The sequence below is a fragment of the Osmerus mordax genome, chromosome 13 (assembly GCF_038355195.1).
Source record: "Osmerus mordax isolate fOsmMor3 chromosome 13, fOsmMor3.pri, whole genome shotgun sequence".
In the NCBI taxonomy this organism is placed as follows: Eukaryota; Metazoa; Chordata; class Actinopteri; order Osmeriformes; family Osmeridae; genus Osmerus; species Osmerus mordax.
Genome location: NC_090062.1, coordinates 9,672,528 through 9,699,895, shown reverse-complemented (window position 1 = coordinate 9,699,895; position 27,368 = coordinate 9,672,528). Strand labels below are relative to the sequence as shown.

The following is a 27,368-nucleotide window of genomic DNA, read 5'->3' as shown; positions in this document are numbered from 1 at the left end:
TGTAGACTACAAAGGGACGTCTCTACAAAATCATCTTTGGTGTTGAGGTTGTGAACATTACCATGTCTAACCTGTCCACACCATTCAACATCAGCTTCAAATACACCTATGACCAAAAGGTACCTATTGGCCACATCGGCAGTTGGCATCATAAGATTTCTGAGTTTACTAACCTTTATGCTGTGGTGATCTTAGGGGAATGCAACATGTGTTTACCTGAACCAAACAGGTAAACATATCTACATACATGACAATGTGTGAATGTACATTATGTTTAAATACATATATTAAAGTGTCTGAGTCCCTCATATAGGGAGCTGGGTTCCTGATGGCTGCCAGACCCTGACCCTCCCAGAACACGTTGTCTGTAGCTGTAACCACTTCTCCCTCTTCACCCTCATGGTATGTTGTCCTTTTCATCTATTCCTGGGAACTATATTTGCATGTTTAGGACTGGATCTGTTTAGGACATTTGCATGGGAATCATCTGAAAGTCCTTTATGACAGACATGTTATTCATCTTGGTGCCATGACATTTTATTGCAAATTTGTGTTTTCATTTTGATGTGTTCAAACACTTGACTAAAGGTGATGTCTAGATGGTAACACATTGTCAATGACAGCTGATGTTCCAGGCTCAGATCCCTGGTCTTGTCCCGAGTAAAGAGCACGATCAGATCCTCAGAATGCTCAGCATAGTGGGAGGAGCCATCTCTGCCTTCTTCTGTGCCCTTACATTAGTGACACACTGTCTGCAGCATGCGTGAGTCACCTGTGAATGAAGACCCCATTTATCTTTCCTAGACCACAAAGACACACGGTTCATAAACAGAAGGTTCAAACCCCTCATCTAGAGTTTCTCTCCTTGGCTCTCAGGAGCCAGGCGACTGACAAAGCCATGGTGATCCACCTCCAGCTGGTGGGCTCTCTGCTGCTGCTCAACCTGCTGCTGCTGGCCAGCATGTCCCTTGCCTGGGAGGACTCACTGCTGTGCAAAGTGCTGGGTGGCCTGCTGCACTACGCCCTGCTCACCTGCTTCTCCTGGATGGGCCTGGAGGCCCTGCACCTGTACCGCCTCCAGGTGCGGGTCTTCAACATCTACACCGAGCACTACCTGCTGAAGATCAGCCTGCTGGGCTGGGGTACCCCTGCTTTTTATTCATTTATCCTGCTGTTAATTCATTCAGATTAGCACCTTGACATTCAGTGACAATTCAAAGTATACTGTATAAGTTAAATCCATGAACATCCTAATGATTCAACTATAGAAGTTATGCAATAATAGCAAAGCCCCTCCCATCCCCTCTCCCAGGGCTGTCAGGAGTGGTGGTGACCGTTGTAGCAGGGATCTGGACCCCATATGGCCTGAAAGACGGCATGTGAGTTTACTGAAGATGTGGAGTATCACATACATGAATGTCAGAAGTCAAGACACTATTTGGATTCAATGTATGTCTGTCTCTCCCTCACAGGTGCTGGATGACAGCTGATGTTGTGCAGTACTGCTCAGTCCTGGCCTATCTCATTGTGGTCTTACTTTTCAACGGAGGAATGTTCATCTTCACCATGACCACCATGTGTAGGATGCGATCTGGAATATCCCCCTTGCAGAGGACGAGGAACAACGGGGCCTTCTGCAGCGTCCTGGGCCTCACCTGCATCCTGGGCCTCACCTGGGGCCTGGGCTTCTTCTCTATTGGCTACATCAACTATGTCATCCTCTATACCTTCACCATCCTCAACTCACTGCAAGGTAACAATCCCATCACTCAAACAGTATTACACCACTTATCAGATAAATCTTTTGAATTTGAAAAATCTAATTATAAAAGAGCAGTTTATGGAGTATCGATCCAATGAACCTAATAATAATAATAATAAGACTTTATTTATGTAGCACATTTCATACAAGGATTGCAGCTCAAGGTGCTTTACATAAAATCAATAAAAACAATAATACAAGTGATAAAAGTAATAAAAATAAAAATAAATATAAATACAAGCCGCAGTCTTTGCGGGAATCCAAAACACACAAGCCGCAGTCTTTGCGATATCTCGAGCCACAGTCTTTGCGGTATCTCGAGCCACAGTCTTTGCGGTATCTCAAGCCACAGTCTTTGTGGTTTCCCAATATAAATAAAAATGTAACTCAACAAAATAGAAGCCGCAGTATATGAAATACTAAGTGATTTCATATACAAAACCAACATGTTAAGCCTGGAATATTATTGGTGCTAGTTACATTGAATTACACTATAAAGATGCAAAATGACAAGGTGATGTAACAGCCCTGTGTACTTGTGAGAAATTGCCACTGGTTCTAAACAAGATCAGGTTGTTTGATGATGTCACTTGTTCTTTTAGAAGAAACCTTGTTTCATAATGAAAACTGTTATCTTCCGTGTCATTTCCTGTTGCCTGTAGGCTTCTTTCTGTTTCTGTGGATTTGCATCAAAAGACAGAGAGAGGCAAAGGACCACAGAAAGTCTGTTGTAACAAGCCAGGGAACGCTCACAACATCAGAGCCTCAAGTAAATAACTGAGGCCTCCTACAGGTTGTGTTGAAAACTACAATTCAAAGCACAATTAAAGGTACAATAGGTAAGATTTATTTCAGTGTTGTCACCTAAACATGTATAAGCCAGTTATGCGCTCTGAGAGTTATTTAGCAACAGACAGCTCAGTGCCACTTATGTAATTTCTCATTTTGGCGCAACAACATAGCTTGAACATAATTGGCTGGAAAATATGGGGCGCTCTCCTACAGAGTCCTTCTTTTAATCAGCATTTTTTTGTAAATGTTTTATGTCAGTATGATCTCTTGATTGTCGCACTGTCCTATCATTTGAATTATATGTAATGTAATTGTAGTTGGGATTGTTGTTGCACGGTGCCTGATAAAAATAGACCGTTCCATGGCCCTTTGAAATACTGTTCACTTTGAATCCTTGATTATCTACAGTACTATTTGCTACTATTTGTTATTTGTATGTCACTTTGTATAAAAGCATCTGCTAAATGAATACAATGCAATATAAAAATGTGAATCTACAATGGTAGAAAGCTAAAACAGGACTCCTGTTGAAACTGATGATAGCCATAGTATGCATTATAAGTATGACAATCGAAGAAGCTGAAACAAATGAAAATAAAATATATCATGTGCCATTGTTTAAAACAGATGAGCATTGGTGGAACTTCCAATGTTAAACAGTGACAGATTTGACTGAATAAGTAATAAAGTCTCATTTTCACAGCCATTTTTTTTATTGTCAGGGGGAATGAATGGGCAAAACTCACAGGTACAGACCCTCCTTAACTTAAAAAAGTTAATATTTTTACATCTGCGACATAGGCTTCCACCCCCTGTTCCTCCCTTTGAAATAAAGGGATGAGGGGTTCTAAATCCAGACATCATAACATGGGAGAATGTGGACATGGCAGCCAGGGTTCAGGTCACTGTTGACAATCTGAGGGTTCACATCCCCCTAACCATGAGTCTCCTTGGCCATCACCGCTCCCTGTTCCACTGCTTGGTGCTCCGCCGCCTTCAGGATTCCGTTGATGGCGTTCGTTATGTCAGCTTCATTCACCGTGGTGATCTGTACTGGGTGGTCCTCCTCCAGCGCTACCTCCACTACAATAAACATTGACAAGTCGTTTAGAATCTGTTTAGAACCCACTACAGTTCTAGTAACATACTACTGGGGATGGTCTTCTCAACCCTAAACATATCACTGCAACACTCTGGGCCTAGTTTTAATATTACATGGATTTTAATGGCATGGAATAAAATGTCTATTATTTCAAGCAACCAAGCTGATTGATACAGAACAGTGTTTTGGGAACATTCGGGCCACCACAGCACCCTCTATTGCATTAAAACATTACTTTCCACACACATTTCCAAAAAGCACATTAATGGTTAAAAACAGATGATCAAAAATCCATAGTGTGTCTTCTTAAGAAGTATCAGGTTGTTATGGTGGCGTTCTTCTAGAAAACTAACACACACAAAAACATTATGGCCGTGGGCACAGTCGCATCACAGTAAAGTGTGATCCAGTGTTTTGTTCTCACCTGTAAGTGGAGAGGCTGCTGCATCCCCCCACCATGCAGCTGCAGGGCTGCTGTGAGCCCCCCCTTTAGAGCCTGGTAGTCTGGCTGGGCTTCATACTGAAGACCCATTACCTCTGACAGGTAGGCCTCCACAGCTCCTGTTCACACATACAGCATGTATACATTCTGACATTTATGAGCTGGAATAGTGAACTGACTGGAGGCAGTCTTCTTTCCGTAGCAGTGTCTGATCAGGCCTGGGATGTCCTCTGTCCACCTAATGGCCCCAGGGTCACACAGAGGGTTAGGGTCCCAGCGTCAATATGATAAACCTGTATAAATGAAGGCGGGACGGGCCTTCACATGGAATAACACACTTTACAAAAAGACTCAGAATAAGGGTTTGCTCTCTGAGTATGTTATTGTGTTAGCTTAGCTACTAACCTGCTCCTTTGTGGGAGTCCAGGCTTATAAACTCCAGGGCGCCCTCATGTGGTGTTCTACTGCCTTCCCGGTACTCCACATGTCGACCACCTGGACAGTACCTGAAAGCATGGCCGTACCCTGCGAGATACACCTAAACACACAAACACGTCTCAAGCATATCATCCTTTCAGATAATAAACATACCTGCAGTACTATACCTCTAATACTCCACCTCACTAACATGTGTTTGTCCTGCTGGCTGGATGAAGATGTTTTCTGCCTGAACGTCTCCGTGGACATACTCGTTCTCATGGATGAACTCCAACACGTCCAGCTGGCAGACGAGGCAGACCGGGGTTAGAACATGGCTTCTGATACCAGAGTAGAGAGGTAAGGACTAACATTTTCATTAACTTTTGGTTTCAACACTGCCGGTGCTTCTACATTTTATGAATGTCAACAGTGCCCACTTGGTTTGACAAGTATTTATGTTAATTGACTCGACTCTGTATGTGTTTGGATGCTATGCTGTAATGTCCTACGCTGTCCACAGCAAGGGGCTAATGCTAACCAGAGCCACAGCAGACTATCCAAAGTGAAAACATCTTTCTTCGTCTCCACTACCAGGCAGGCACACTCATGCTGAAGTGTCCTTTCAGAGCTCCTCTCCAATGAGAGGGCTCCAATACTCACTATTCTACAGGCCAGCTGCAGCACTGCTGTCTCAGACAGGAGCTCCCCCCTGTTCCTTCAGGACAACCTGGAGCGTCTGGCCCATGCTGGGGACAATCAGAAACCTACGAGGAAACACAGCACCATCAAACACACATGCATACAGACCCTTTGGATATACACAGGTCCCCTACATTAGACAAACTCGTACACACACACCTGTAGATTTCTGCATGTAGCCCAAAACCCACACAGGACGGAATCCCAGGAAGTCCATCTTAGTGCGCTTCATCCATTTGTCCACTGGGGGAGACATAACATCATTAGTGAAGTAACCTCAGGAAAACAGACCTAACCTCTTCAAAGCACATGTCCTGAGCCTCACCAGATGTGGGCTTTACAGCTCTCTGAAGGAAGTTCTGCCCATCTTTAGGCCCCTGTGTAGTAAAGACATAGATGAAGCAACAAAGCTGACACACACAGACCAAGCTGCACCTTGCACTCACCAGACCTGGCTGCACTCTATAGTCAGCTCTGTACTCACCAGTTTGAGGACATGTCTGCAGTCACCACAGTCGATCCCTGGCCCAGTCTGCTGGACTGGAGACATGGAGAACACATGGAGAAGAGACTAGTCATCAGCAGATCTTCAAACCCATGAACACAAACACCCTGACCCTTGAACTTCCAAGTACCATAACCCCTGCTATTACCAGAACTTTCCTAATACTAGTACTATTTGACCTCTGACCTGCGTAGATCAGCTCTGGCTCATTCTGACCCAACAGCTTTGCCAGCCGCCACTTCCTGCCTGTTGTGTCACTCAGTTCCTCCCCTTCCTGCAAAGGCTCCACAACACACGTCCGCTTGGCCTTCTTCGTTTTCCCCTTGACTGTGATCACACACACACGTCAGGTCATACACATATGGGTAAGGTGGGGCTTTGAGCCATGTGGTGGTTGGTGGTAGCTGGGCTCACCAGCAGCAGGGGACCTGAGCGTGGGGGAGGAGACAGTTGGAGGATCCTCTCTGGTGGGGTTCAGTGGCGGGGTGACAGCTCGCCGCTTCCTTAGGGTCAACACAGGCTTGGGGCTCTGATCTGTCAATAGGACACACAACACTTTCTGTTCACTAGAATGAACTTAAGAAGCCAGTTGGAGAAGGCAGCTTAAGCTGGTTGTCATCCTGTTGAGACCACTATAGTGTGTGGTTGCTGTGCTGCTTAAACCCAAGCCCAGCACTCTAGCATAGGTTAATGCTATTATGTTAGGAGCACTGGATTAGACAGGTGAACATCCCTCTTCCCCCCTTTACCTGTTTGCCTGGGAGATGCTATGCGAGGGGGCGTGTCCACAACACTGGCGGCATCTTCTACTTGGCCTGGGGGAGTGGACTTACCGGTGCGACGTAGGGCTTGGCGTGTGGACACTGGGCTAGGAGCAGAGTAAACCAGACCTGCGGACATTCCAGAGAAAAACGATAACACTCAAAAACCCAGATCCTGTGTAACCTCACTCTGAACCCATCAACCAATAGTCCAATGAACCCAGCTTAATGTGACCCCCTCCTGCCTGCAGCAAATAGCCCTACCTTCTCCAAACGTACAGTATTGCTCTGAGGTAGCAGGTGGGTTGATGCTGGCTGTAGCCGTGAAACCGCTGACGGTGATTTGAGAAACCCCAGAGGTGGCAGCTTCCACGGGGGGGTCCACAAGAGCTGGGAGCTTCTCCCCGCACGAAGGGCAGAATCTGAAGCCAGGCTGCAGCTTAGAGCCACACTGAGGACAGAAATGAAGGAGCATTCTACAAACAAAAAAAACATTGAGGTTATTCAATCGAATTTCAAGTCCAGTGCCTCTATGGAAGGATAGTTAGCAACTAAAGGTTATTTCCGAGTGGAGTTAAAGGCTATGGGCTAAAGCTAGTGGGGGGGGGGGGGGGGGCATAACTCTTTATAACTCGAGACTACTATCATCTCAATGATAATAGCTCACGAGCCTGCGCCTCATCCATAATTGTAAATAGCGGGACAAGTTATCCCTTATTTCGCAGCGTGAGAAATGCCCTGCACACAGATGTTACATATGTAAAACATATTTATTTATATTTTTTCTTGTCTGTATTTGCATTTTTATGTTTGCATCTCATTTGCTCTCATACTCATCTTCTAAACTACAGAAGTCATGTATTGTACTATCCACAGACCCACGAGCAGTGAAACCAACAGCATGACAGAACCCTCAGCAGCATTCTGGACCACAGCAGTTTGAGATCATGGGGACATTTTGGATTCTAGTTTTTCTACTCAATTTTTTAATGTTTAATTTATGTTTGATTATCAAGTGCTCAGGTAGGACACTTAAGGAAATCAAACTATTAACATTTGCAACAAAACCTTATTAAACAAAGCATGTTCAAATGTTCACTACATTGCATAACTTGTTATACAAACACCCGGGGCCTGTTCCATAAAGCAAGATTATAATTTTGCTTCATGGAACAGGCTCTGATCACTCCCGAGCCCCGACATGTATGGAGTTATGCACATGTAACAACAGAACTTCTGAAGTGTATAATGTGATAACTCTGAGTAATGACTTGGATCTCTGGTATGATTATGGAATTTTTCAACTTCCATTTGCTATTTTTTATTTTGTATCCCTATTGATGCATGTTATGTTCAGCTAATGATAATCACTACTCTATGTCAGCAACCAACTCTAGAGCAGGGAATCACTCAGATAATTGCATCCAAGGTTTTTTAAATTTTTTCTCTATGAAATTTCCTGGGGGTTTTCCTTGGTGGTTTAGGTTGGTTTAGGTGCGCTTCAATGGGTGTATGTGAAGCTGTCTGTGACATTGCTGGGCTATACAAATACATTTGATTTGATTAACTGCTCTAAAAATACAAGTAAAGCTCAGTATTCTGCTTTCTGTTTATTCTGAGGTTTAGCATCTAGCCCATCTTTCTATCGAGGATGCTGCTACATTCAAACTCAGATAACGTGTCAATGGAATCTTGCCCCTAACCTTAATCAGTGTGGATGCTTAGTTTACAGACGGGTAAACGGAGACTGTTATGATTGTACAAATAATTGTATGTTTATTATTATTTGAAGTAGTATCATTTTATTATTATTCGTCATGTTTATAGAAAACCTTTTATCCTTAAATCTTTTACCTTAACATTTATGTTCATTTCAGGTAAAGATAAATGCGAGTGGTATGATGGGCAGACAACCAACTGCATGATCAAGCGAACAGACTGTTCAAAATGGATTAAGGCAGGCCAATGTTGTGCAGATGAATACAAGCCCTGTAAATGTCAAAAATCCAACAATCCTGCATGTAACTGCAATCAAACCTGCAGAATACAAGGTACAGTCAGTTGTAGTTTTATTATTTAACCAATACAATAATCAAAACATCACAACACATTCAGTATCAAGTTCCAAAATCCCTTTAAACCAACCAAATAGAATGTTGTAAACAGGATTCATAAAAAAAAAATAGAGAAATGTTATTTCACAGATGGATGGTGTTGAAAGCTTCATAACATGTCGTTTTCAGATACCACCGGATGTCCACCTACTGCTCTCGCTCACCTATTTCCCATCACCTGCAACCTTTACACTTGTACCCTCTGTACCACCCCTACCACTTTCACCCCCTCTACCAGGCCTACCATCCCTACCACTTTCACCCCCTCTACCAGGCCTACCACCCCTACCACTTTCACCCCCTCTACCAGGCCTACCATCCCTACCACTTTCACCCCCTCTACCAGGCCTACCATCCCTACCACTTTCACGCCCCTTACCACTACCATCTCAGCCACCATCTCCTCTAGAATCCCGTACTCATTCTCTGCCACAGGGAAGTATGGCGCCACCCTCACTGTGGAGCGCAAGATAAAAGATTACACCGGAATGAAACTCCATGTTTCTGCAACCATGGTAACACTACAAGATGGCTATGAATAATGAAGGCATATTGCTGAGTTAGCACCACTTAACCACCATTCAAAAACAACATGACTGAACAAAAAAAAAGCACCACTGCTGCAGTATAACACCAGCTCTCAGCTCCTGTCTTACTGCCATATTAAATCACTAAACTGTTGTACACCTCTTCCTAAACCCATAATCAACATTGAATCATAGTACTTGTATTTACACGATACATGATGCTGTTTAATATATGTGTTATCAACTGTCCACAGATATCATTGAACAGCTTAGAGCAGGAAGCTTACCTGCAGGTGGACCTGCCTGCTGACCTCTTCTCAAGGCTGGACCCAATACTGGCCCACAACAATGTGACCTTCACCTTCACTGTGAACAACACTCCACCTGCCAGTCAGGTGAGTTCACACACACACAAACTGAACACATATACTTTCACACACATGAAGCACAAACAGACATACTAAAACATTTTCACTCATATTAAACACATAAAAACACACACTGTCCCTATCTCTTTCTCTAGACTACAGAGGGACGTCTCTACAATATCATCTTTGGTGTTGAGGTTGAGAACATTACCATGTCTAACCTGTCCACACCATTCAACATGAGCTTCAAACACACCTATGAGCAAAAGGTACCTATTGGCCACATCGGCAGTCGGCATCAGTTGTTGGCATTCATAAGATTTCTGAGCTTACTAATCTTTATGCCGTGGTGATCTTCCTCAGGGGAATGCAACATGTGTTTACCTGAACCAGACAGGTAAACATATCTACATACATGACAATGTGTGAATGTACATTATGTTTAAATACATATATTAAAGTGTCTGAGTCCCTCATATAGGGAGCTGGGTTCCTGATGGCTGCCAGACCCTGACCCTCCCAGAACACGTTGTCTGTAGCTGTAACCACTTCTCCCTTTTTACCCTCATGGTATGTTGTCCTTTTCCTCTGTTCCTGGGAACTACATTTGCATGTTTAGGACTGGATCTGTTAAGGACATTTGCATGGGAAACATCTGAAAGTCCTTTATGACAGACATATTATTAGTCTATAGCTATTATTAGTTATAGTACACATTTTATTTTAATGTGTTCAAACACTTGACTAAAGGTGATGTCTAGATGGTAACACATTGTGAATGACGGCTGATGTTCCTGGCTCAGATCCCTGGTCTTGTCCCGAGTAAAGAGCACGCTCAGATCCTCAGAACGCTCAGCATAGTGGGAGGAGCCATCTCTGCCTTCTTCTGTGCCCTTACATTACTGACACACTGTCTGCAGCATGCGTGAGTCACCTGTGAATGAAGACTCCATTTATCTTTCCTAGACCACAAAGGATTTCAATGTTGCCCTAGTGGTTGGATGTGTGGGTTCATTTACAGAAAGTTCAGACCCCTCATCTAGAGTTTCTCTCCTTGGCTCTCAGGAGCCAGGCGACTGACAAAGCCATGGTGATCCACCTCCAGCTGGTGGGCTCTCTGCTGCTGCTCAACCTGCTGCTGCTGGCCAGCATGTCCCTTGCCTGGGAGGACTCACTGCTGTGCAAAGTGCTGGGTGGCCTGCTGCACTACGCCCTGCTCACCTGCTTCTCCTGGATGGGCCTGGAGGCCCTGCACCTGTACCGCCTCCTGGTGCAGGTCTACAACACCTACACCGAGCACTACCTGCTGAAGATCAGCCTGCTGGGCTGGGGTACCCCTGCTTTTTATTCATTTATCCTGCTGTTAATTCATTCAGTGAAGCACCTTGACATTCAGTGACAATTCAAAGTATACTGTATAAGTTAAATCCATGAACATCATAATGATTAAACTATAAAAGTTATGCAATGTTGTCAAACCCCCTCCCATCCCCTCTCCCAGGGCTGTCAGGAGTGGTGGTGACCGTTGTAGCAGGGATCTGGACCCCATATGGCCTGAAAGACGGCATGTGAGTTTACTGAAGATGTGGAGTATCACATACATGAATGTCAGAAGTCAAGACACTATTTGGATTCAATGTATGTCTGTCTCTCCCTCACAGGTGCTGGATGACAGCTGATGTTGTGCAGTACTGCTCAGTCCTGGCCTATCTCATTGTGGTCTTACTTTTCAACGGAGGAATGTTCATCTTCATCTTGAGCACCATGTGTAGGATGCGATCTGGGATATCCCCCTTGCAGAGGATGAGGAACAACAGGGCCGTCTGCAGCGTCCTGGGCCTCACCTGCATCCTGGGCCTCACCTGGGGCCTGGGCTTCTTCTCCATTGGTTACACCAACTATGTCATCCTCTATACCTTCACCATCCTCAACTCACTGCAAGGTAACGATCCCATCCCTCAAACAGTAATACACCACTTATCAGTTAAATCTTTTGAATTTGAGAAATTGAATTATAAAAGAGCAGTTTAGGGAGTATCAATCCGATGAACTCAAATACTAAGTTATTAGTAGTAATTACTAGTTACATTGAATTGCACTTTAAATCACAAGGTGACGGAACACCCCTGTGTAAGTGTGAGAAATTGCCTGGTTGCCTGGTGCTTGGTTCTAAACAAGATCAGGTTGTGTGATGATGGCACTTGTCATTTCAGAAGAAACCTTGTTTCATAATGCACTTTTGTAAAGCTCTCTCTTGGAAGTCGCTTTGGATAAAAGCGTCTACTAAATGAAAAAATGTAAATATATAATGCAAAACTGTTATTTTCCGTGTAATTTTCTGTTGCCTGCAGGCTTCTTTCTGTTTCTGTGGATTTGCATCAAAAGACGGAGAGAGGGAAAGGAGCACAGAAAGTCTGTTGTAACAAGCCAGAAAACGCTCACAACATCAGAGCCTCAAGTAAATAACTGAGGCCTCCTACAACCAGTTAGGTGCTCTGAGAGTTCTTTAGCAACAGACAGCTCAGTGCCTCTTGTGGAATTTCTAATGTTGGCAATGGCTGGAACAAGATAGCTTGAACATAATTGGCTGGAAAATATGGGGCGCTCCAAATATTTTTTTACGTTATTTATTGTACCTTTAAAGAAACTAGTTTTGTTTTTGAACTGATTTAGCAGTTAAATGAGCAATCAACGGATTGTGTAAAGAGTCCTTCTTTTAATCAGCATTTGGTAGTTTTATGTCAGTATGATGTTCTTGATTGTCGCACTGTCCTATCATTTGAATTCTATGTAATGTAATTGTAGTTGGGATTGTTGTTGCACTGTGCCTGATAAAAATAGACCGTTCCATGGCCCTTACCACTGAAATACTGTTCACTTCGAATCCTTGATTATCTACAGTACTATTGGTTATTTGTATGTCACTTTGTATAAAAGCATCTGTTAAATGAATACAATGCAATATAAAAATGTGAATCTACAATGGTAAGAAAGCTAAAACAGGAATTCTGTAGAAACTGATAGCCATAGTATGCATTATAAGTATGACAATTGAAGAAGCTGAAACAAATGAAAATAAAATATATCAGGTGCCATTGTTTAAAACAGATTAGCATCGGTGGAACGTCAAATGTTAAAGTGACAGATTTGACTGAATAAGTAATTAAGTCCCATTTTCACAGCCATTTGTTTATTGTAAGGGGGAATGAATGGGCAAAACTCACAGGTACAGACCCTCCTTAACTTAAACAAGAACATACTACCGGCTTATATATACTGTAAAAAAGTTACAAAATATTTTTACATCTTGAGAACTGCGACATAGGCTTACACCCCCTCTTCCTTCCTTTGAAATAAAGGGATGAGGGGTTCTAAATCCAGACTTCATAACATGGGAGAATGTGGACATGGCAGCCAGGGTTCAGGTCACTGTTGACAATCTGAGGGTTCACATCCCCCTAACCATGAGTCTCCTTGGCCATCACCGCTCCCTGTTCCTGGAACAGCCCTGTGGGTTGCTCCTCCAGCTGGCCCCGTCCCACCCCAACCTCCCTCCGTAGACGCTCCAGCTCCTCCCTCTCCTCTTGTAGCCTCTCCCGTTCCACCAGCACCTCTGCTCTCTCCCTCTGCGCCTCCTCCCTCTCTCTCCTCAGGGCGCGGGCCTCCTGCTCCTGAGCTCGTCTCAGAGCCTCCAGCTCCTCCTTCTCGGAGGCGGCCTCCCTGGTGTTGGCTCGTCTCAGAGCGTCCAGGAGTTCCCTCTGCTGCTCCAGTGCCCGCGCCTCCTGCTGCTGCGCCTTCCTCAGAGCTTCCGTCAGCTCGCGCTCACGCTCCAACACACGCACCTCGCCATCAAACATGTCTGGTGGTTGTTTCAATGTGTTAACACTGAGTCATAACTATTCAACAATACAGTCATCACCTGACAGACACCAAACTCACCTTGATATTTCTCTGACACTCTCATCTTCCCGAAGGGCCTGGCTTGGCCCTCTTTGACAGGGGTGCTGAAGGCACCTTTAGAGAGTCGTTTCTTGCTGTGACTTTCCATGCGCGCATGGGCGTCTGGGTGCTTCTTGGACAAGTGGCGATGCAGATTGCTGGTGCTGCTATGGTGCTGAATCTTCTCCAAGCATATTAAACACAGAGCTCGCTTCTGGTCCTCCAGGCGCTCATAGTGAGTCCATATTGAACTCCACTTCCATGTCGATGGACTGGGACCACTCCCCACATGGCTCTGGGTGTCTGCAGTTACAGCCTCACTTTGGCCCTCCACTGCTTGGTGCTCCGCCGCCTTCAGGATTCCATTGATGGCGTTCGTTATGTCAGCTTCATTCACCGTGGTGATCTGTACTGGGTGGTCCTCCTCCAGCGCTACCTCCACTACAAGAAACATTGACATGTCGTTTAGAATCCGTTTAGAACCCACTTCAGTTCTAGTAACATACTACTGGGGATGGTCTTCTCAAACCCAAACATATCACTGCAACACCCTGGGCCTAGGTTTAATATTACATGGATTTTAATGGCATGGAATAAAATGTTATTTCAAGCAACCAAGCTGATTGATACAGAACAGTGTTTTGGGAACATTCGGGCCACCCCAGCACCCTCTATTAAATTAAAACATTACTTTCCACAAACATTTTCAAAAAGCACATTAATGGTTAAAAACAGATGATCAAAAATCCATAGTGTGTCTTCTAAAGAAGTATCAGGTTGTTATGGTGGCGTTCTTCTAGAAAACGAACACACACAAAAACATTATGGCCGTGGGCACAGTCGCGTCACAGTACAGTGTGATCCAGTGTTTTGTTCTCACCTGTAAGTGGAGAGGCTGCTGCATCCCCCCACCATGCAGCTGCAGGGCTGCTGTGAGCCCCCCCTTTAGAGCCTGGTAGTCTGGCTGGGCTTCATACTGAAGACCCATTACCTCTGACAGGTAGGCCTCCACAGCTCCTGTTCACACATACAGCATGTATACATTCTGACATTTATGAGCTGGAATAGTGAACTGACTGGAGGCAGTCTTCTTTCCGTAGCAGTGTCTGATCAGGCCTGGGATGTCCTCTGTCCACCTAATGTCCCCAGGGTCACACAGAGGGTTAGGGTCCCAGCGTCAATATGATAAACCTGTATAAATGAAGGCGGGACGGGCCTTCACATGGAATAACACACTTTACAAAAAGACTCAGAATAAGGGTTTGCTCTCTGAGTATGTTATTGTGTTAGCTTAGCTACTAACCTGCTCCTTTGTGGGAGTCCAGGCTTATAAACTCCAGGGCGCCCTCATGTGGTGTTCTACTGCCTTCCCGGTACTCCACATGTCGACCACCTGGACAGTACCTGAAAGCATGGGGAGTCAGGTGGCTGAGCGGTGAGGGAGTCGGACTAGTAATCCGAAGGTTGCCAGTTCGATTCCTGGTCATGCCAACTGACGTTGTGTCCTTGGGCAAGGCACTTCACCCTGCTTGCCTCGGGGGAATGTCCCTGTACTTACTGTAAGTCGCTCTGGATAAGAGCGTCTGCTAAATGACTAAATGTAAATGTAAATGTACCCTGCGAGATACACCTAAACACACAAACACGTCTCAAGCATATCATCCTTTCAGATAATAAACATACCTGCAGTACTAAACCTCTAATACTCCACCTCACTAACCTGTGTGTGTCCTGCTGGCTGGATGAAGATGTTTTCTGCCTGAACGTCTCCGTGGACATACTCGTTCTCATGGATGAACTCCAACACGTCCAGCTGGCAGACGAAGCAGACCGGGGTTAGAACATGGCTTCTGATACCAGAATAGAGAGGTAAGGACTAACATTTTCATTCACTTTTGGTTTCAACGCTGGTGCTTCTACATTTTATGAATGTCAACAGTGCCCACTTGGTTTGACAAGTATTTATGTTAATTGACTCGACTCTGTATGTGTATGGATGCTATACTGTAATGTCCTACGCTGTCCACAGCAAGGGGCTAATGCTAACCAGAGCCACAGCAGACTATCCAAAGTGAGTAGAAAAAAAGTATTTCTTCATCTACTGTACACTACCAGGCAGGCACACTCATGCTGAAGTGTCCTTTCAGAGCTCCTCTCCAATGAGAGGGCTCCAGTACTCACTATTCTACAGGCCAGCTGCAGCACTGCTGTCTCAGACAGGAGCCCCCCCTGTTCCTTCAGGACAACCTGGAGCGTCTGGCCCATGCTGGGGACAATCAGAAACCTACGAGGAAACACAGCACAATCAAACACATATGCATACAGACCCTTTGGATATACACAGGTCCCCTACATTAGACAAACTCATACACACACCTGTAGATTTCTGCATGTAGCCCAAAACCCACACAGGACGGAATCCCAAGGAAGTCCATCTTAGTGCGCTTCATCCATTTGTCCACTGTGGGGAGACATAACATCATTAGTGAAGTAACCTCAGGAAAACAGACCTAACCTCTTCAAAGCACATGTCCTGAGCCTCACCAGATGTGGGTTTTGCAGCCCTCTGAAGGAAGTTCTGCTCATTAAAGATCCTCCCATCTTTAAGCCCCTGTGTAGTAAAGACATAAGTGAAGCAACAATGCTGACACACACAGACCAAGCTGCACCTTGCACTCACCAGACCTGGCTGCACTCTATAGTCAGCTCTGTACTCACCAGTTTGAGGACATGTCTGCAGTCACCACAGTCGATCCCTGGCCCGGTCTGCTGGACTGGAGACATGGAGAACACATGGAGAAGAGACTAGTCATCAGCAGATCTACAAACACATGTACACAAACACCCTGACCCTTGAACTTCCAAGAACCATAACCCCTGCTATTACCAGAACTTTCCTAATACTAGTACTATTTGACCTCTGACCTGCGTAGATCAGCTCTGGCTCATTCTGACCCAACAGCTTCACCAGCCGCCACTTCCTGCCTGTTGTGTCACTCAGTTCCTCCCCTTTCTGCAAAGGCTCCACAACACACGTCCACTTGGCCTTCTTCGTTTTCCCCTTGACTGTGATCACACACACACGTCAGGTCATACACGTATGGGTAAGGTGGGGCTTTGAGCCATGTGGTGGTTGGTGGTAGCTGGGCTCACCAGCAGCAGGGGACCTGAGCGTGGGGGAGGAGACAGTTGGAGGATCCTCTCTGGTGGGGTTCAGTGGCGGGGTGACCGCTCGCCGCTTCCTTAGGGTCAACACAGGCTTGGGGCTCTGATCTGTCAATAGGACACACAACACTTTCTGTTCACTAGAATGAACTTAAGAAGCCGGTTGGAGAAGGCAGCTTAAGCTGGTTGTCATCCTGTTGAGACCACTATAGTGTGTGGTTGCTGTGCTGCTTAAACCCAAGCCCAGCACTCTAGCATAGGTTAATGCTATTAGGTTAGAAGCACTGGATTAGATGGGTGAACATCCCTCTTCCTTTACCTGTTTGCCTGGGAGATGCTATGCGAGGGGGCGTGTCCACAACACTGGCGGCATCTTCTACTTGGCCTGGGGTAGTGGACTTACGGGTGCGACGTAGGGCTTGGCGTGTGGACACTGGGCTAGGAGCAGAGTAAACCAGACCTGCGGACATTCCAGAAAAAAACGATAACACTCAAAAACCCAGATCCTGTGTAACCTCACTCTGAACCCATCAACCAATAGTCCAATGAACCCAGCTTAATGTGAACCCCTCCTGCCTGCAGCAATGAACTATTAATTAACATGTTTCCTACTATCTTTCTTCTCATATTCTTCTCACACAGAAATAGATGTACACATGTAAAACATATTTGTATAGCATCTTTCTTGTCAGTATTTGCATTTTTACCTAACTGTGTGTTTGCATCTTATTTGCTCTCATACTCATCTTCTAAACCACAGAAGTCATGTATTTTGCTATCCACAGACCTACGAGTAGTGAAACCAACAGCATGACAGAACCCTCAGCAGCATTCTGGACCACAGAAGTTTGAGATCATGGGGAGATTTTGGATTCTAGTTTTTCTCCTGAACTTTTGTTTGATTATTAAGCTCTCAGGTAGGACACTAAATACTAGAGAGGGTACAATTTCTGGGGAAATTGTAGGGCGTGCTTGCTTGCGTCGGTTGCACAGGGGTCCGTTTTTGAATGACATTTTTACAACTGATATTTCTGTATATTTTATATAAAGATGCATAGGGCCTACTTATTATTTATAGAGATTACATAGATTTTGCTGCTCAGTTACAACTCAAAACACGAGTAAAGTGTAGAATGAAATATGATGTCTTGTCATTTCCCCTGCAAGAGGCAGCCTCATAGCTGAATCAAAACGAATACATTTGGCAGACCGGTCTAAAAATTGACCTAATTTTTGATTTAAACGTCCTTTTAAGTTTTCTCTTCTCGTGATTTTTTTCCGGCATTTAGCCTACTCATATTGCATTCATTCCTTAATAAAGAACCCCCTTTGAAGATTATTCTACGACGTTACTGTACCGGCAGTAGAAGATGGAATCGCGATTCAAACAGTGCCATCTGCTAACTGAAAATATGCCCCCAAAAACATAAATAAGCTTGACATTTATTTAGTGGAAAATCGCTAATTCATAAAAAGCTCACTGGTAGCGATCATTGTCAGTAACAACGCAAAATGCGATATAGCCCTGTGTGGAGAAGCTGCCCCGGTAAATTGTACTACTACGGTACAGTACTAGACTACTGCTGTGTTCGTCTTAGTAGCGATTGCGTTGGTTGAATTGGATTTAACGTTCCGTTGTACGGTTTAGGCTCAAATTAATTATTTTCATGAACAGATTGACAAAGATTAGGCTGTGGCAATGAAGTTCAGGTTAGTAGTTAGATAGACTTTTGATTTAAGTAAGGGGAGTGCCGAACATGTTCTGTTGCCGTTTGACTTCCTACAGCTGTGTAGATGTTTTTGTACTGTAGTGTCTCGGGTAGGCTACAGCGTTGCAGTGAGCAACACTGGTTTGAAACCACAGGTAATGATAATTTCACCCACAAATCGTTTACTTGTAATGTAATGTCATAATAAATCCTACAACGAAAATGTATTTGTGAGGAATGTTTATTTTAACGATTGAAAACAGATGCATCATAGACCACTGTAGTATGTGTTGCCCGGGCAACAGAGGCTAATGTCATGATGCTAATACTTCAGTGAAATAGTAGACTACCGTTTCCGAAAGTAGATGTGGGCCTACTTCCTTAATAATATAAGCTAATATTGTACATTACATTTCACAATTGTGTTTCACATCACAAAGTAAAATGAGTAAATAGTTATCATCACCCTGGCCTCTTTGCTTGTGGCGCTTCTGCAGCTGCCTTGCAGTAAAGCTATAGTTAGCCTAGCTATCACCCAAGTTAATAGATGCGAAACGAATGTTCTGCTACAGGTAGTCACGCGTGTTTTCGTGACGTTAGTGACGTAGGGACGTTAGTAACGTCAGTGACTGTGGCTAGCAAATTAGCCACCGTTAGCTTCACTTTTCGCCACAAAAACTTAACTTGAGCCTAAACCATGCAACGGAACGTAAATAATAATACAAGCAACTCAATCGCTACCAAGACGAAACTTTTGACACCTAGGTTGTCTATGTAGGCCAAATATTGACGAAGATTTAGGGGGGCAAAAATAAATAATAATAATAAATATATATGTGAGAGAACAAAGGTTGTGCCCTTGCCGAAGGCAAAGCACACCCAAATATCATACAGTTAACATATGCACCAAACCTTCCTCCATGCACAAAGCATATTCAGATGTTAACTACATTCCTTAAACTTGTTATACAACGAGTTAAGCTAAACCTCTCAACTCATATTTTTTAATATATGAAGTTGTACAGTGTGAAGAACAATTCGTTTTCCTTCAACCATAATTAAGGGTTATTTGAATGGAATAAATGAAATATATGTTAAGTGTTAAACATATTGGAAATATAAAGTAAACGGTTCCAAATTATTATGTGTACGATATTCCTTATTCCCTAATAAAATATTTTGTTTATTTTCTAGGGGAAAGTAGTGACTACTGTTTGTGGTCTGGAAATATTATGAAAGGACAAACAAACGGATGGATAAAACACAAAAAATGCTCAAATTGTTATATGAAATTATGCACATGTAACAAGACAGATAAAGATAAACGGCATACCTGCACTCAATTAACAGGTGAGGTTCAGTGTTCTGCTTTCTGTTCATTTTATGGTTTAGATTTAATAGCATCTGGTATCGGTTTCTGCAGATACGTGTGGATGCTGCCACGAACAGACTCGGATCACATGTAAAAGAGAATGTCCCGAGAAGGTGAAAGAGCTTTGTGGGTATTTGAATTTCCCAAGTTTTCAACAGTTAAACATTTTCTGTCCACATGTGAATAAAGGTATGTCTATGTCAATTTGAGTAGAATCATTTTAGTATTGTTCATTATGTTCATACAAAACCTTAAAACCTTTTACCCTAATAACATTTGCGTTAATTTCAATAAAAGAAAAATGCGAGTGGTTTGATGGGACAACATGCAACTGGATGATAAAGCATACAAACTGGATCAAGACAGGCCCATATTGTGGAACTCAATACCTGCCCTGCGGATGTAAAGAGATGGAGAATACAACTACTGCTGCACTCACTATTGCATATGAGTGCAGCAGTATAAACGGTACTAGTCAGATGTAGTTGTTATTCAGTAAAAACATTTGTAATTTTTAAAACCATAGTGTTAATGGCCCAAGTTCCCTTTAAAACAGCAACATAGGATGTTGTAAATCAGGATGAAAAATAAACAATAGAGAAATGTTATTCCAGAGGTAGATGGTTTTTAAAACTTCTTTAACATTTCATTTCCAGGGACCCCATGTCCAGAATCTTCTACTAAAGCCCCACTAACATCTTCCACCACCCCTTTCACCTCCACATGTACCTTCACCACCCCTACCACCGTCACCACCCCTACCACCTTCACTACCCCTAACACCCCTAACACCCCTACCACCTTCACTACCCCTAACACCCCTAACACCCCTACCACCTTCACTACCCCTAACACCCCTACCACCTTCACTACCCCTAACACCCCTACCACCTTCACCACCCCTACCACCGTCACCACCCCTACCACCTTCACTACCCCTAACACCCCTAACACCCCTACCACCTTCACCACCCCTACCACCTTCACCACCCCTAGCACTGTCACCACCCCTACCACCTTCACTACCCCTAACACCCCTACCACCTTCACCACCCCTACCACCTTCACCACCCCTAACACCCCTACCACCTTCACTACCCCTAACACCCCTAACACCCCTACCACCTTCACCACCCCTACCACCTTCACCACCCCTAGCACCGTCACCACCCCTACCACCTTCACTACCCCTAACACCCCTACCACCTTCACCACCCCTACCACCTTCACCACCCCTAACACCCCTACCACCTTCACTACCCCTAACACCCCTAACACCCCTACCACCTTCACCACCCCTACCACCGTCACCACCCCTACCACCTTCACTACCCCTAACACCCCTAACACCCCTACCACCTTCACTACCCCTAACACCCCTACCACCTTCACTACCCCTAACACCCCTAACACCCCTACCACCGTCACCACCCCTACCACCTTCACTACCCCTAACACCCCTAACACCCCTACCACCTTCACTACCCCTAACACCCCTACCACCTTCACTACCCCTAACACCCCCAACACCCCTACCACCTTCACCACCCCTACCACCTTCACTACCCCTAACACCCCTAACACCCCTACCACCTTCACCACCCCTACCACCTTCACCACCCCTACCACCTTCACTACCCCTAACACCCCCAACACCCCTACCACCTTCACCACCCCTACCACCTTCACTACCCCTAACACCCCTAACACCCCTAACACCCCCAACACCCCTACCACCTTCACCACCCCTACCACCTTCACCACCCCTACCACTGTCACCACCCCTACCACCTTCACTACCCCTAACACCCCTACCACCTTCACTACCCCTAACACCCCTACCACCTTCACCACCCCTACCACCTTCACCACCCCTACCACCTTCACCACCCCTACCACCGTCACCACCCCTACCACCTTCACTACCCCTACCACCTTCACTACCCCTACCACCTTCACCACCCCTAACACCCCTACCACCTTCACTACCCCTAACACCCCCAACACCCCTACCACCTTCACCACCCCTACCACCTTCACTACCCCTAACACCCCTAACACCCCTACCACCTTCACTACCCCTAACACCCCTACCACCTTCACCACCCCTACCACCTTCACCACCCCTACCACCTTCACTACCCCTAACACCCCTAACACCCCTACCACCTTCACCACCCCTACCACCTTCACCACCCCTACCACTGTCACCACCCCTACCACCTTCACTACCCCTAACACCCCTACCACCTTCACTACCCCTAACACCCCTACCACCTTCACCACCCCTACCACCTTCACTACCCCTACCACCTTCACTACCCCTACCACCTTCACTACCCCTACCACCTTCACTACCCCTAACACCCCTAACACCCCTAACACCCCTACCACCTTCACTACCCCTAACACTCCTACCACCTTCACCACCCCTACCACCTTCACTACCCCTAACACCCCTAACACCCCTACCACCTTCACCACCCCTAACACCCCTACCACCTTCACCACCCCTAACACCCCTACCACCTTCACCACCCCTACCACCTTCACTACCCCTAACACCCCTAACACCCCTACCACCTTCACTATCCCTAACACCCCTAACACCCCTACCACCTTCACCACCCCTACCACCTTCACTACCCCTAACACCCCTACCACCTTCACTACCCCTAACACCCCTAACAGCCCTACCACCTTCACTACCCCTAACACCCCTAACACCCCTACCACCGTCACCACCCCTACCACCGTCACCACCCCTACCACCTTCACTACCCCTAACACCCCTAACACCCCTACCACCTTCACCACCCCTACCACCGTCACCACCCCTACCACCTTCACTACCCCTAACACCCCTAACACCCCTACCACCTTCACCACCCCTACCACCTTCACTACCCATAACACCCCTACCACCTTCACTACCCCTAACACCCCTAACACCCCTAACACCCCTACCACCTTCACCACCCCTACCACCTTCACTACCTCTAACACCCCTACCACCTTCACCACCCCTACCACCTTCACTACCCCTACCACCTTCACCACCCCTACCACCTTCACTACCTCTAACACCCCTAACACCCCTACCACCTTCACCACCCCTACCACCTTCACCACCCCTACCACCTTCACCACCCCTACCACCTTCACTACCCCTAACACCCCTAACACCCCTACCACCTTCACTACCCCTAACACCCCTACCACCTTCACTACCCCTACCACCTTCACCACCCCTACCACCTTCACTACCCCTACCACCTTCACTACCCCTAACACCCCTAACACCCCTACCACCGTCACCACCCCTACCACCGTCACCACCCCTACCACCTTCACTACCCCTAACACCCCTACCACCTTCACTACCCCTAACACCCCTAACACCCCTACCACCGTCACCACCCCTACCACCTTCACCACCCCTACCACCGTCACCACCCCTACCACCGTCACCACCCCTACCACCGTCACCACCCCTACCACCTTCACCACCCCTAACACCCCTACCACCTTCACCACCCCTACCACCTTCACCACCCCTACCACCTTCACTACCCCTAACACCCCTACCACCTTCACCACCCCTACCACCTTCACCACCCCTACCACCTTCACCACCCCTACCACCTTCACTACCCCTAACACCCCTACCACCTTCACCACCCCTACCACCTTCACCACCCCTACCACCGTCACCACCCCTACCACCTTCACCACCCCTACCACCGTCACCACCCCTACCACCGTCACCACCCCTACCACCGTCACCACCCCTACCACCTTCACCACCCCTAACACCCCTACCACCTTCACCACCCCTACCACCTTCACCACCCCTACCACCTTCACCACCCCTAACACCCCTACCACCGTCACCACCCCTACCACCTTCACCACCCCTAACACCCCTACCACCTTCACCACCCCTACCACCTTCACCACCCCTACCACCTTCACTACCCCTAACACCCCTACCACCTTCACCACCCCTACCACCTTCACCACCCCTAACACCCCTACCACCTTCACTACCCCTAACACCCCTACCACCTTCACCACCCCTAACACCCCTACCACCTTCACCACCCCTACCACTACCATCTCTGCTACCACCTCTTCTGGGATCCCATCCTCATCCTCTGCCACAGAGTATGGTGCCACCCTCACTGTGGAGCACAAGATAAAAGATTACACCAGAATGAAACTCTATGTTTCTGCAACCACGGTAACACTACAACATGGCTATGAACAATGTCGGCATATTGCTGAGTTAGCACCACTCAACCACCATTCAAAAACAACATGGCTGAACAACAAACAAGCATCACTGCTGCAAAATAACACCAGCTCTCCGCTCCTGTCTTACTGCCATATTAAATCACTAGACTGTTAAACACCTCTTCCTAAACCCACTTAGTACTTGTATTTACACGATACATGATGCTGTTTAATATATGTGTTATCAACTGTCCACAGATATCATTGAGCAGCTTAGAGCAGGAAGCTGACCTGCAGGTGGACCTGCCTACTGACCTCTTCTCAAAGCTGGACCCAACACTGGCCCACAACAATGTGACCTTCACCTTCACTGTGAACAACACTCCACCTGCCAGTCAGGTGAGTTCACACACACCCACAAACTAAACACATATACTTTCACACACATGAAGCACGTACAGACATACTAAAACATTTTCACTCATATTAAACACACATAAAAACACACACTGTCCCTATCTCTTTCTCTAGACTACAGAGGGACGTCTCTACAATATCACCTTTGGTGTTGAGGTTGTGAACATTACCATGTCTAACCTGTCCACACCATTCAACATCAGCTTCAAATACACCTATGACCAAAAGGTACCTATTGGCCACATCGGCAGTCGGCATCATAAGATTTCTGAGTTTACTAATCTTTATGCCGTGGTGATCTTCCTCAGGGGAATGCAACATGTGTTTACCTGAACCAGACAGGTAAACATATCTACATACATGACAATGTGTGAATGTACATTATGTTAAAATACATATATTAAAGTGTCTGAGTCCCTCATATAGGGAGCTGGGTTCCTGATGGCTGCCAGACCCTGACCCTCCCAGAACACGTTGTCTGTAGCTGTAACCACTTCTCCCTTTTCACCCTCATGGTATGTTGTCCTTTTCCTCTGTTCCTGTGAACTATATTTGCATGTTTAGGACTGGATATGTTTAGGACATTTGCATAGGAATCATCTGAAAGTCCTTTATGACAGACATGTTATTCATCTTGGTGCCATGACATTTTATTGAACTTTTGTGTTTTAACACTTTAACGTGTTCAAACACTTGACTAAAGGTGATGTCTAGACGGTTACACATTGTGAATGACGGCTGATGTTCCTGGCTCAGATCCCTGGTCTTGTCCCGAGTAAAGAGCACGCTCAGATCCTCAGAGAGCTCAGCATAGTGGGAGGAGCCATCTCTGCCTTCTTCTGTGCCCTTACATTACTGACACACTGTCTGCAGCATGCGTGAGTCACCTGTGAATAAAGACGCTATTTATCTTTCCTAGACCACTTCAATTTTGCCCTAGTGGTTGGTTGTGTGGGTTCATAAACAGAAGGTTCAAACCCCTCATTTAGAGTTTCTCTCCTTGGCTCTCAGGACCCAGGCGACTGACAAAGCCATGGTGATCCACCTCCAGCTGGTGGGCTCTCTGCTGCTGCTCAACCTGCTGCTGCTGGCCAGCATGTCCCTTGCCTGGGAGAACTCACTGCTGTGCAAGGTGCTGGGTGGCCTGCTGCACTACGCCCTGCTCACCTGCTTCTCCTGGATGGGCCTGGAGGCCCTGCACCTGTACCGCCTCCTGGTGCAGGTCTACAACACCTACACCGAGCACTACCTGCTGAAGATCAGCCTGCTGGGCTGGGGTACCCCTGCTTTTTATTCATTTATCCTGCTGTTAATTCATTCAGATTAGCACCTTGACATTCAGTGACAATGCAAAGTATACTGTATAAGTTAAATCCATGAACATCATAATAATTAAACTATAAAAGTTATGCAATGTTGTCAAACCCCCTCCCATCCCCTCTCCCAGGGCTGTCAGGAGTGGTGGTGACTGTTGTAGCAGGGATCTGGACCCCATATGGCCTGAAAGACGGCATGTGAGTTTACTGAAGATGTGGAGTATCACGTACATGAATGTCAGAAGTCAAGACACTATTTGGATTCAATGTATGTCTGTCTCTCCCTCACAGGTGCTGGATGACAGCTGATGTTGTGCAGTACTGCTCAGTCCTGGCCTATCTCATTGTGGTCTTACTTTTCAACGGAGGAATGTTCATTTTCACCATGACCACCATGTGTAGGATGCGATCTGGGATATCCCCCTTGCAGAAGACGAGGAACAACAGGGCCGTCTGCAGCGTCCTGGGCCTCACCTGCATCCTGGGCCTCACCTGGGGCCTGGGCTTCTTCTCCATTGGCTACACCAACTATGTCATCCTCTATACCTTCACCATCCTCAACTCACTGCAAGGTAACGATCCCATCCCTCAAACAGTAATACACCACTTAGCAGTTAAATCTTTTGAATTTGAGAAATTGAATTATAAAAGAGCAGTTTAGGGAGTATCAATCCGATTAACTTAAATACTAAGTTAGTAGTAATTACTAGTTACATTGAATTGCACTTTAAATCACAAGGTGAAGGAACACCCCTGTGTAGGTGTGAGAAATTGCCTGGTCTAAACAAGATCAGGTTGTGTGATGATGTCACTTGTCATTTCAGAAGAAACCTTGTTTCATAATGCACTTTTGTAAAGTTCTCTCTTGGAAGTCGCTTTGGATAAAAGCGTCTACTAAATGAAAAAATGTAAATGTAAATATATAATGCAAAACTGTTATTTTCCGTGTAATTTTCTGTTGCCTGCAGGCTTCTTTCTGTTTCTGTGGATTTGCATCAAAAGACGGAGAGAGGGAAAGGAGCACAGAAAGTCTGTTGTAACAAGCCAGAGAACGCTCACAACATCAGAGCCTCAAGTAAATAACTGAGGCCTCCTACAAGTTGTGTTGAAAACTACAATTCAGAGCACAATTAAAGGTACAATAGGAAAGATTTATTTCAGAAAAAAAAGTGTTGTCACCTAAATATGTTTAAGCCAGTTAGGTGCTCTGAGAGTTCTTTAGCAACAGACAGCTCGGTGCCTCTTGTGGAATTTCTAATTTTGGCAATGGCTGGAACAAGATAGCTTGAACATAATTGGCTGGAAAATATGGGGCGCTCCAAATATTTTTTTACGTTATTTATTGTACCTTTAAAGAAACTAGTTTTGTTTTTTAACTGATTTAGCAGTTAAATGAGCAATCAACGGATTGTGTAAAGCAATCAAATACTTTCTCTCCTACAGAGTCCTTCTTTTAATCAGCATTTGGTAGTTTTATGTCATTATGATCTCTTGTTATTGTTGCACTGTCCTATCATTTGAATTCTATGTAATGTAATTGTAGTTGGGATTGTTGTTGCACGGTGCCTGATAAAAATAGATCGTTCCATGGCCCTTTGAAATACTGTTCACTTTGAATCCTTGATTATCTACAGTAATATTTGCTACTATTTGTTATTTGTATGTCACTTTGTATAAAAGCATCTGCTAAATGAATACAATGCAATATAAAAATGTGAATCT

General features: G+C 45.5%; 4 protein-coding genes, 4 long non-coding RNA genes and 1 pseudogene across 9 annotated transcripts; 4 read left to right on the top strand and 5 right to left on the bottom strand.

Moving 5' to 3' along the window:
* Positions 1–56: 56 nt before the first annotated feature.
* Positions 57–403, top strand: LOC136954918 (uncharacterized). Its single transcript, XR_010878141.1, has 3 exons — positions 57–119; positions 196–229; positions 314–403. It is a non-coding gene; the product is annotated as an uncharacterized lncRNA (long non-coding RNA).
* A 3,403-nt stretch (positions 404–3,806) lies between these two features.
* Positions 3,807–7,002, bottom strand: LOC136955831 (serine/threonine-protein kinase VRK3-like; annotated as a pseudogene).
* A 747-nt stretch (positions 7,003–7,749) lies between these two features.
* Positions 7,750–11,962, top strand: LOC136955701 (adhesion G-protein coupled receptor G5-like). The gene is made up of 11 exons (XM_067249431.1): positions 7,750–7,765; positions 9,033–9,112; positions 9,379–9,519; positions 9,648–9,761; positions 9,856–9,889; positions 9,974–10,062; positions 10,296–10,417; positions 10,558–10,823; positions 10,994–11,060; positions 11,154–11,434; positions 11,844–11,962. The coding sequence occupies exons 1-11, from the start codon at positions 7,750–7,752 to the stop codon at positions 11,960–11,962; spliced, it is 1,329 nt and encodes a 442-aa protein (XP_067105532.1).
* A 703-nt stretch (positions 11,963–12,665) lies between these two features.
* On the bottom strand, positions 12,666–13,487 carry LOC136955805 (ribonuclease Y-like). The gene is made up of 2 exons (XM_067249541.1): positions 13,432–13,487; positions 12,666–13,351 (listed from the first exon to the last, which is right to left on the bottom strand). The coding sequence occupies exons 1-2, from the start codon at positions 13,454–13,456 to the stop codon at positions 12,951–12,953; spliced, it is 426 nt and encodes a 141-aa protein (XP_067105642.1). The 5' UTR covers positions 13,457–13,487; the 3' UTR covers positions 12,666–12,950.
* Positions 13,488–14,206: 719 nt separating this feature from the next.
* LOC136955618 (uncharacterized) lies at positions 14,207–14,569 on the bottom strand. The gene is made up of 3 exons (XR_010878172.1): positions 14,509–14,569; positions 14,312–14,448; positions 14,207–14,227 (listed from the first exon to the last, which is right to left on the bottom strand). It is a non-coding gene; the product is annotated as an uncharacterized lncRNA (long non-coding RNA).
* A 160-nt stretch (positions 14,570–14,729) lies between these two features.
* LOC136955700 (serine/threonine-protein kinase VRK3-like) lies at positions 14,730–17,066 on the bottom strand. The gene is made up of 10 exons (XM_067249430.1): positions 16,916–17,066; positions 16,585–16,704; positions 16,357–16,497; positions 16,150–16,205; positions 15,976–16,042; positions 15,808–15,892; positions 15,613–15,715; positions 15,152–15,244; positions 15,048–15,061; positions 14,730–14,835 (listed from the first exon to the last, which is right to left on the bottom strand). Exons 1-10 carry the CDS (start codon positions 17,064–17,066, stop codon positions 14,730–14,732), a joined length of 936 nt encoding a protein of 311 aa, XP_067105531.1.
* A 333-nt stretch (positions 17,067–17,399) lies between these two features.
* LOC136955545 (uncharacterized) lies at positions 17,400–20,400 on the top strand. Its single transcript, XR_010878162.1, has 5 exons — positions 17,400–17,513; positions 19,500–19,655; positions 19,729–19,866; positions 19,975–20,145; positions 20,334–20,400. It is a non-coding gene; the product is annotated as an uncharacterized lncRNA (long non-coding RNA).
* LOC136955546 (uncharacterized) lies at positions 20,309–23,838 on the bottom strand. Its single transcript, XR_010878163.1, has 3 exons — positions 23,791–23,838; positions 23,530–23,583; positions 20,309–20,394 (listed from the first exon to the last, which is right to left on the bottom strand). It is a non-coding gene; the product is annotated as an uncharacterized lncRNA (long non-coding RNA).
* LOC136955544 (adhesion G-protein coupled receptor G2-like) lies at positions 23,756–27,226 on the top strand. Of its 2 annotated transcripts, XM_067249259.1 has the most exons (9): positions 23,756–23,920; positions 24,172–24,312; positions 24,445–24,558; positions 24,639–24,672; positions 24,757–24,845; positions 25,342–25,607; positions 25,778–25,844; positions 25,938–26,218; positions 26,615–27,226. In XM_067249259.1, exons 6-9 carry the CDS (start codon positions 25,364–25,366, stop codon positions 26,731–26,733), a joined length of 711 nt encoding a protein of 236 aa, XP_067105360.1. In that variant the 5' UTR covers positions 23,756–23,920; positions 24,172–24,312; positions 24,445–24,558; positions 24,639–24,672; positions 24,757–24,845; positions 25,342–25,363; the 3' UTR covers positions 26,734–27,226. The 2 variants fall into 2 exon arrangements, with proteins under 2 accessions (XP_067105360.1, XP_067105361.1); XM_067249260.1 differs by having other exon boundaries at positions 23,756–24,312.
* The last annotated feature ends 142 nt before the right edge of the window (positions 27,227–27,368 follow it).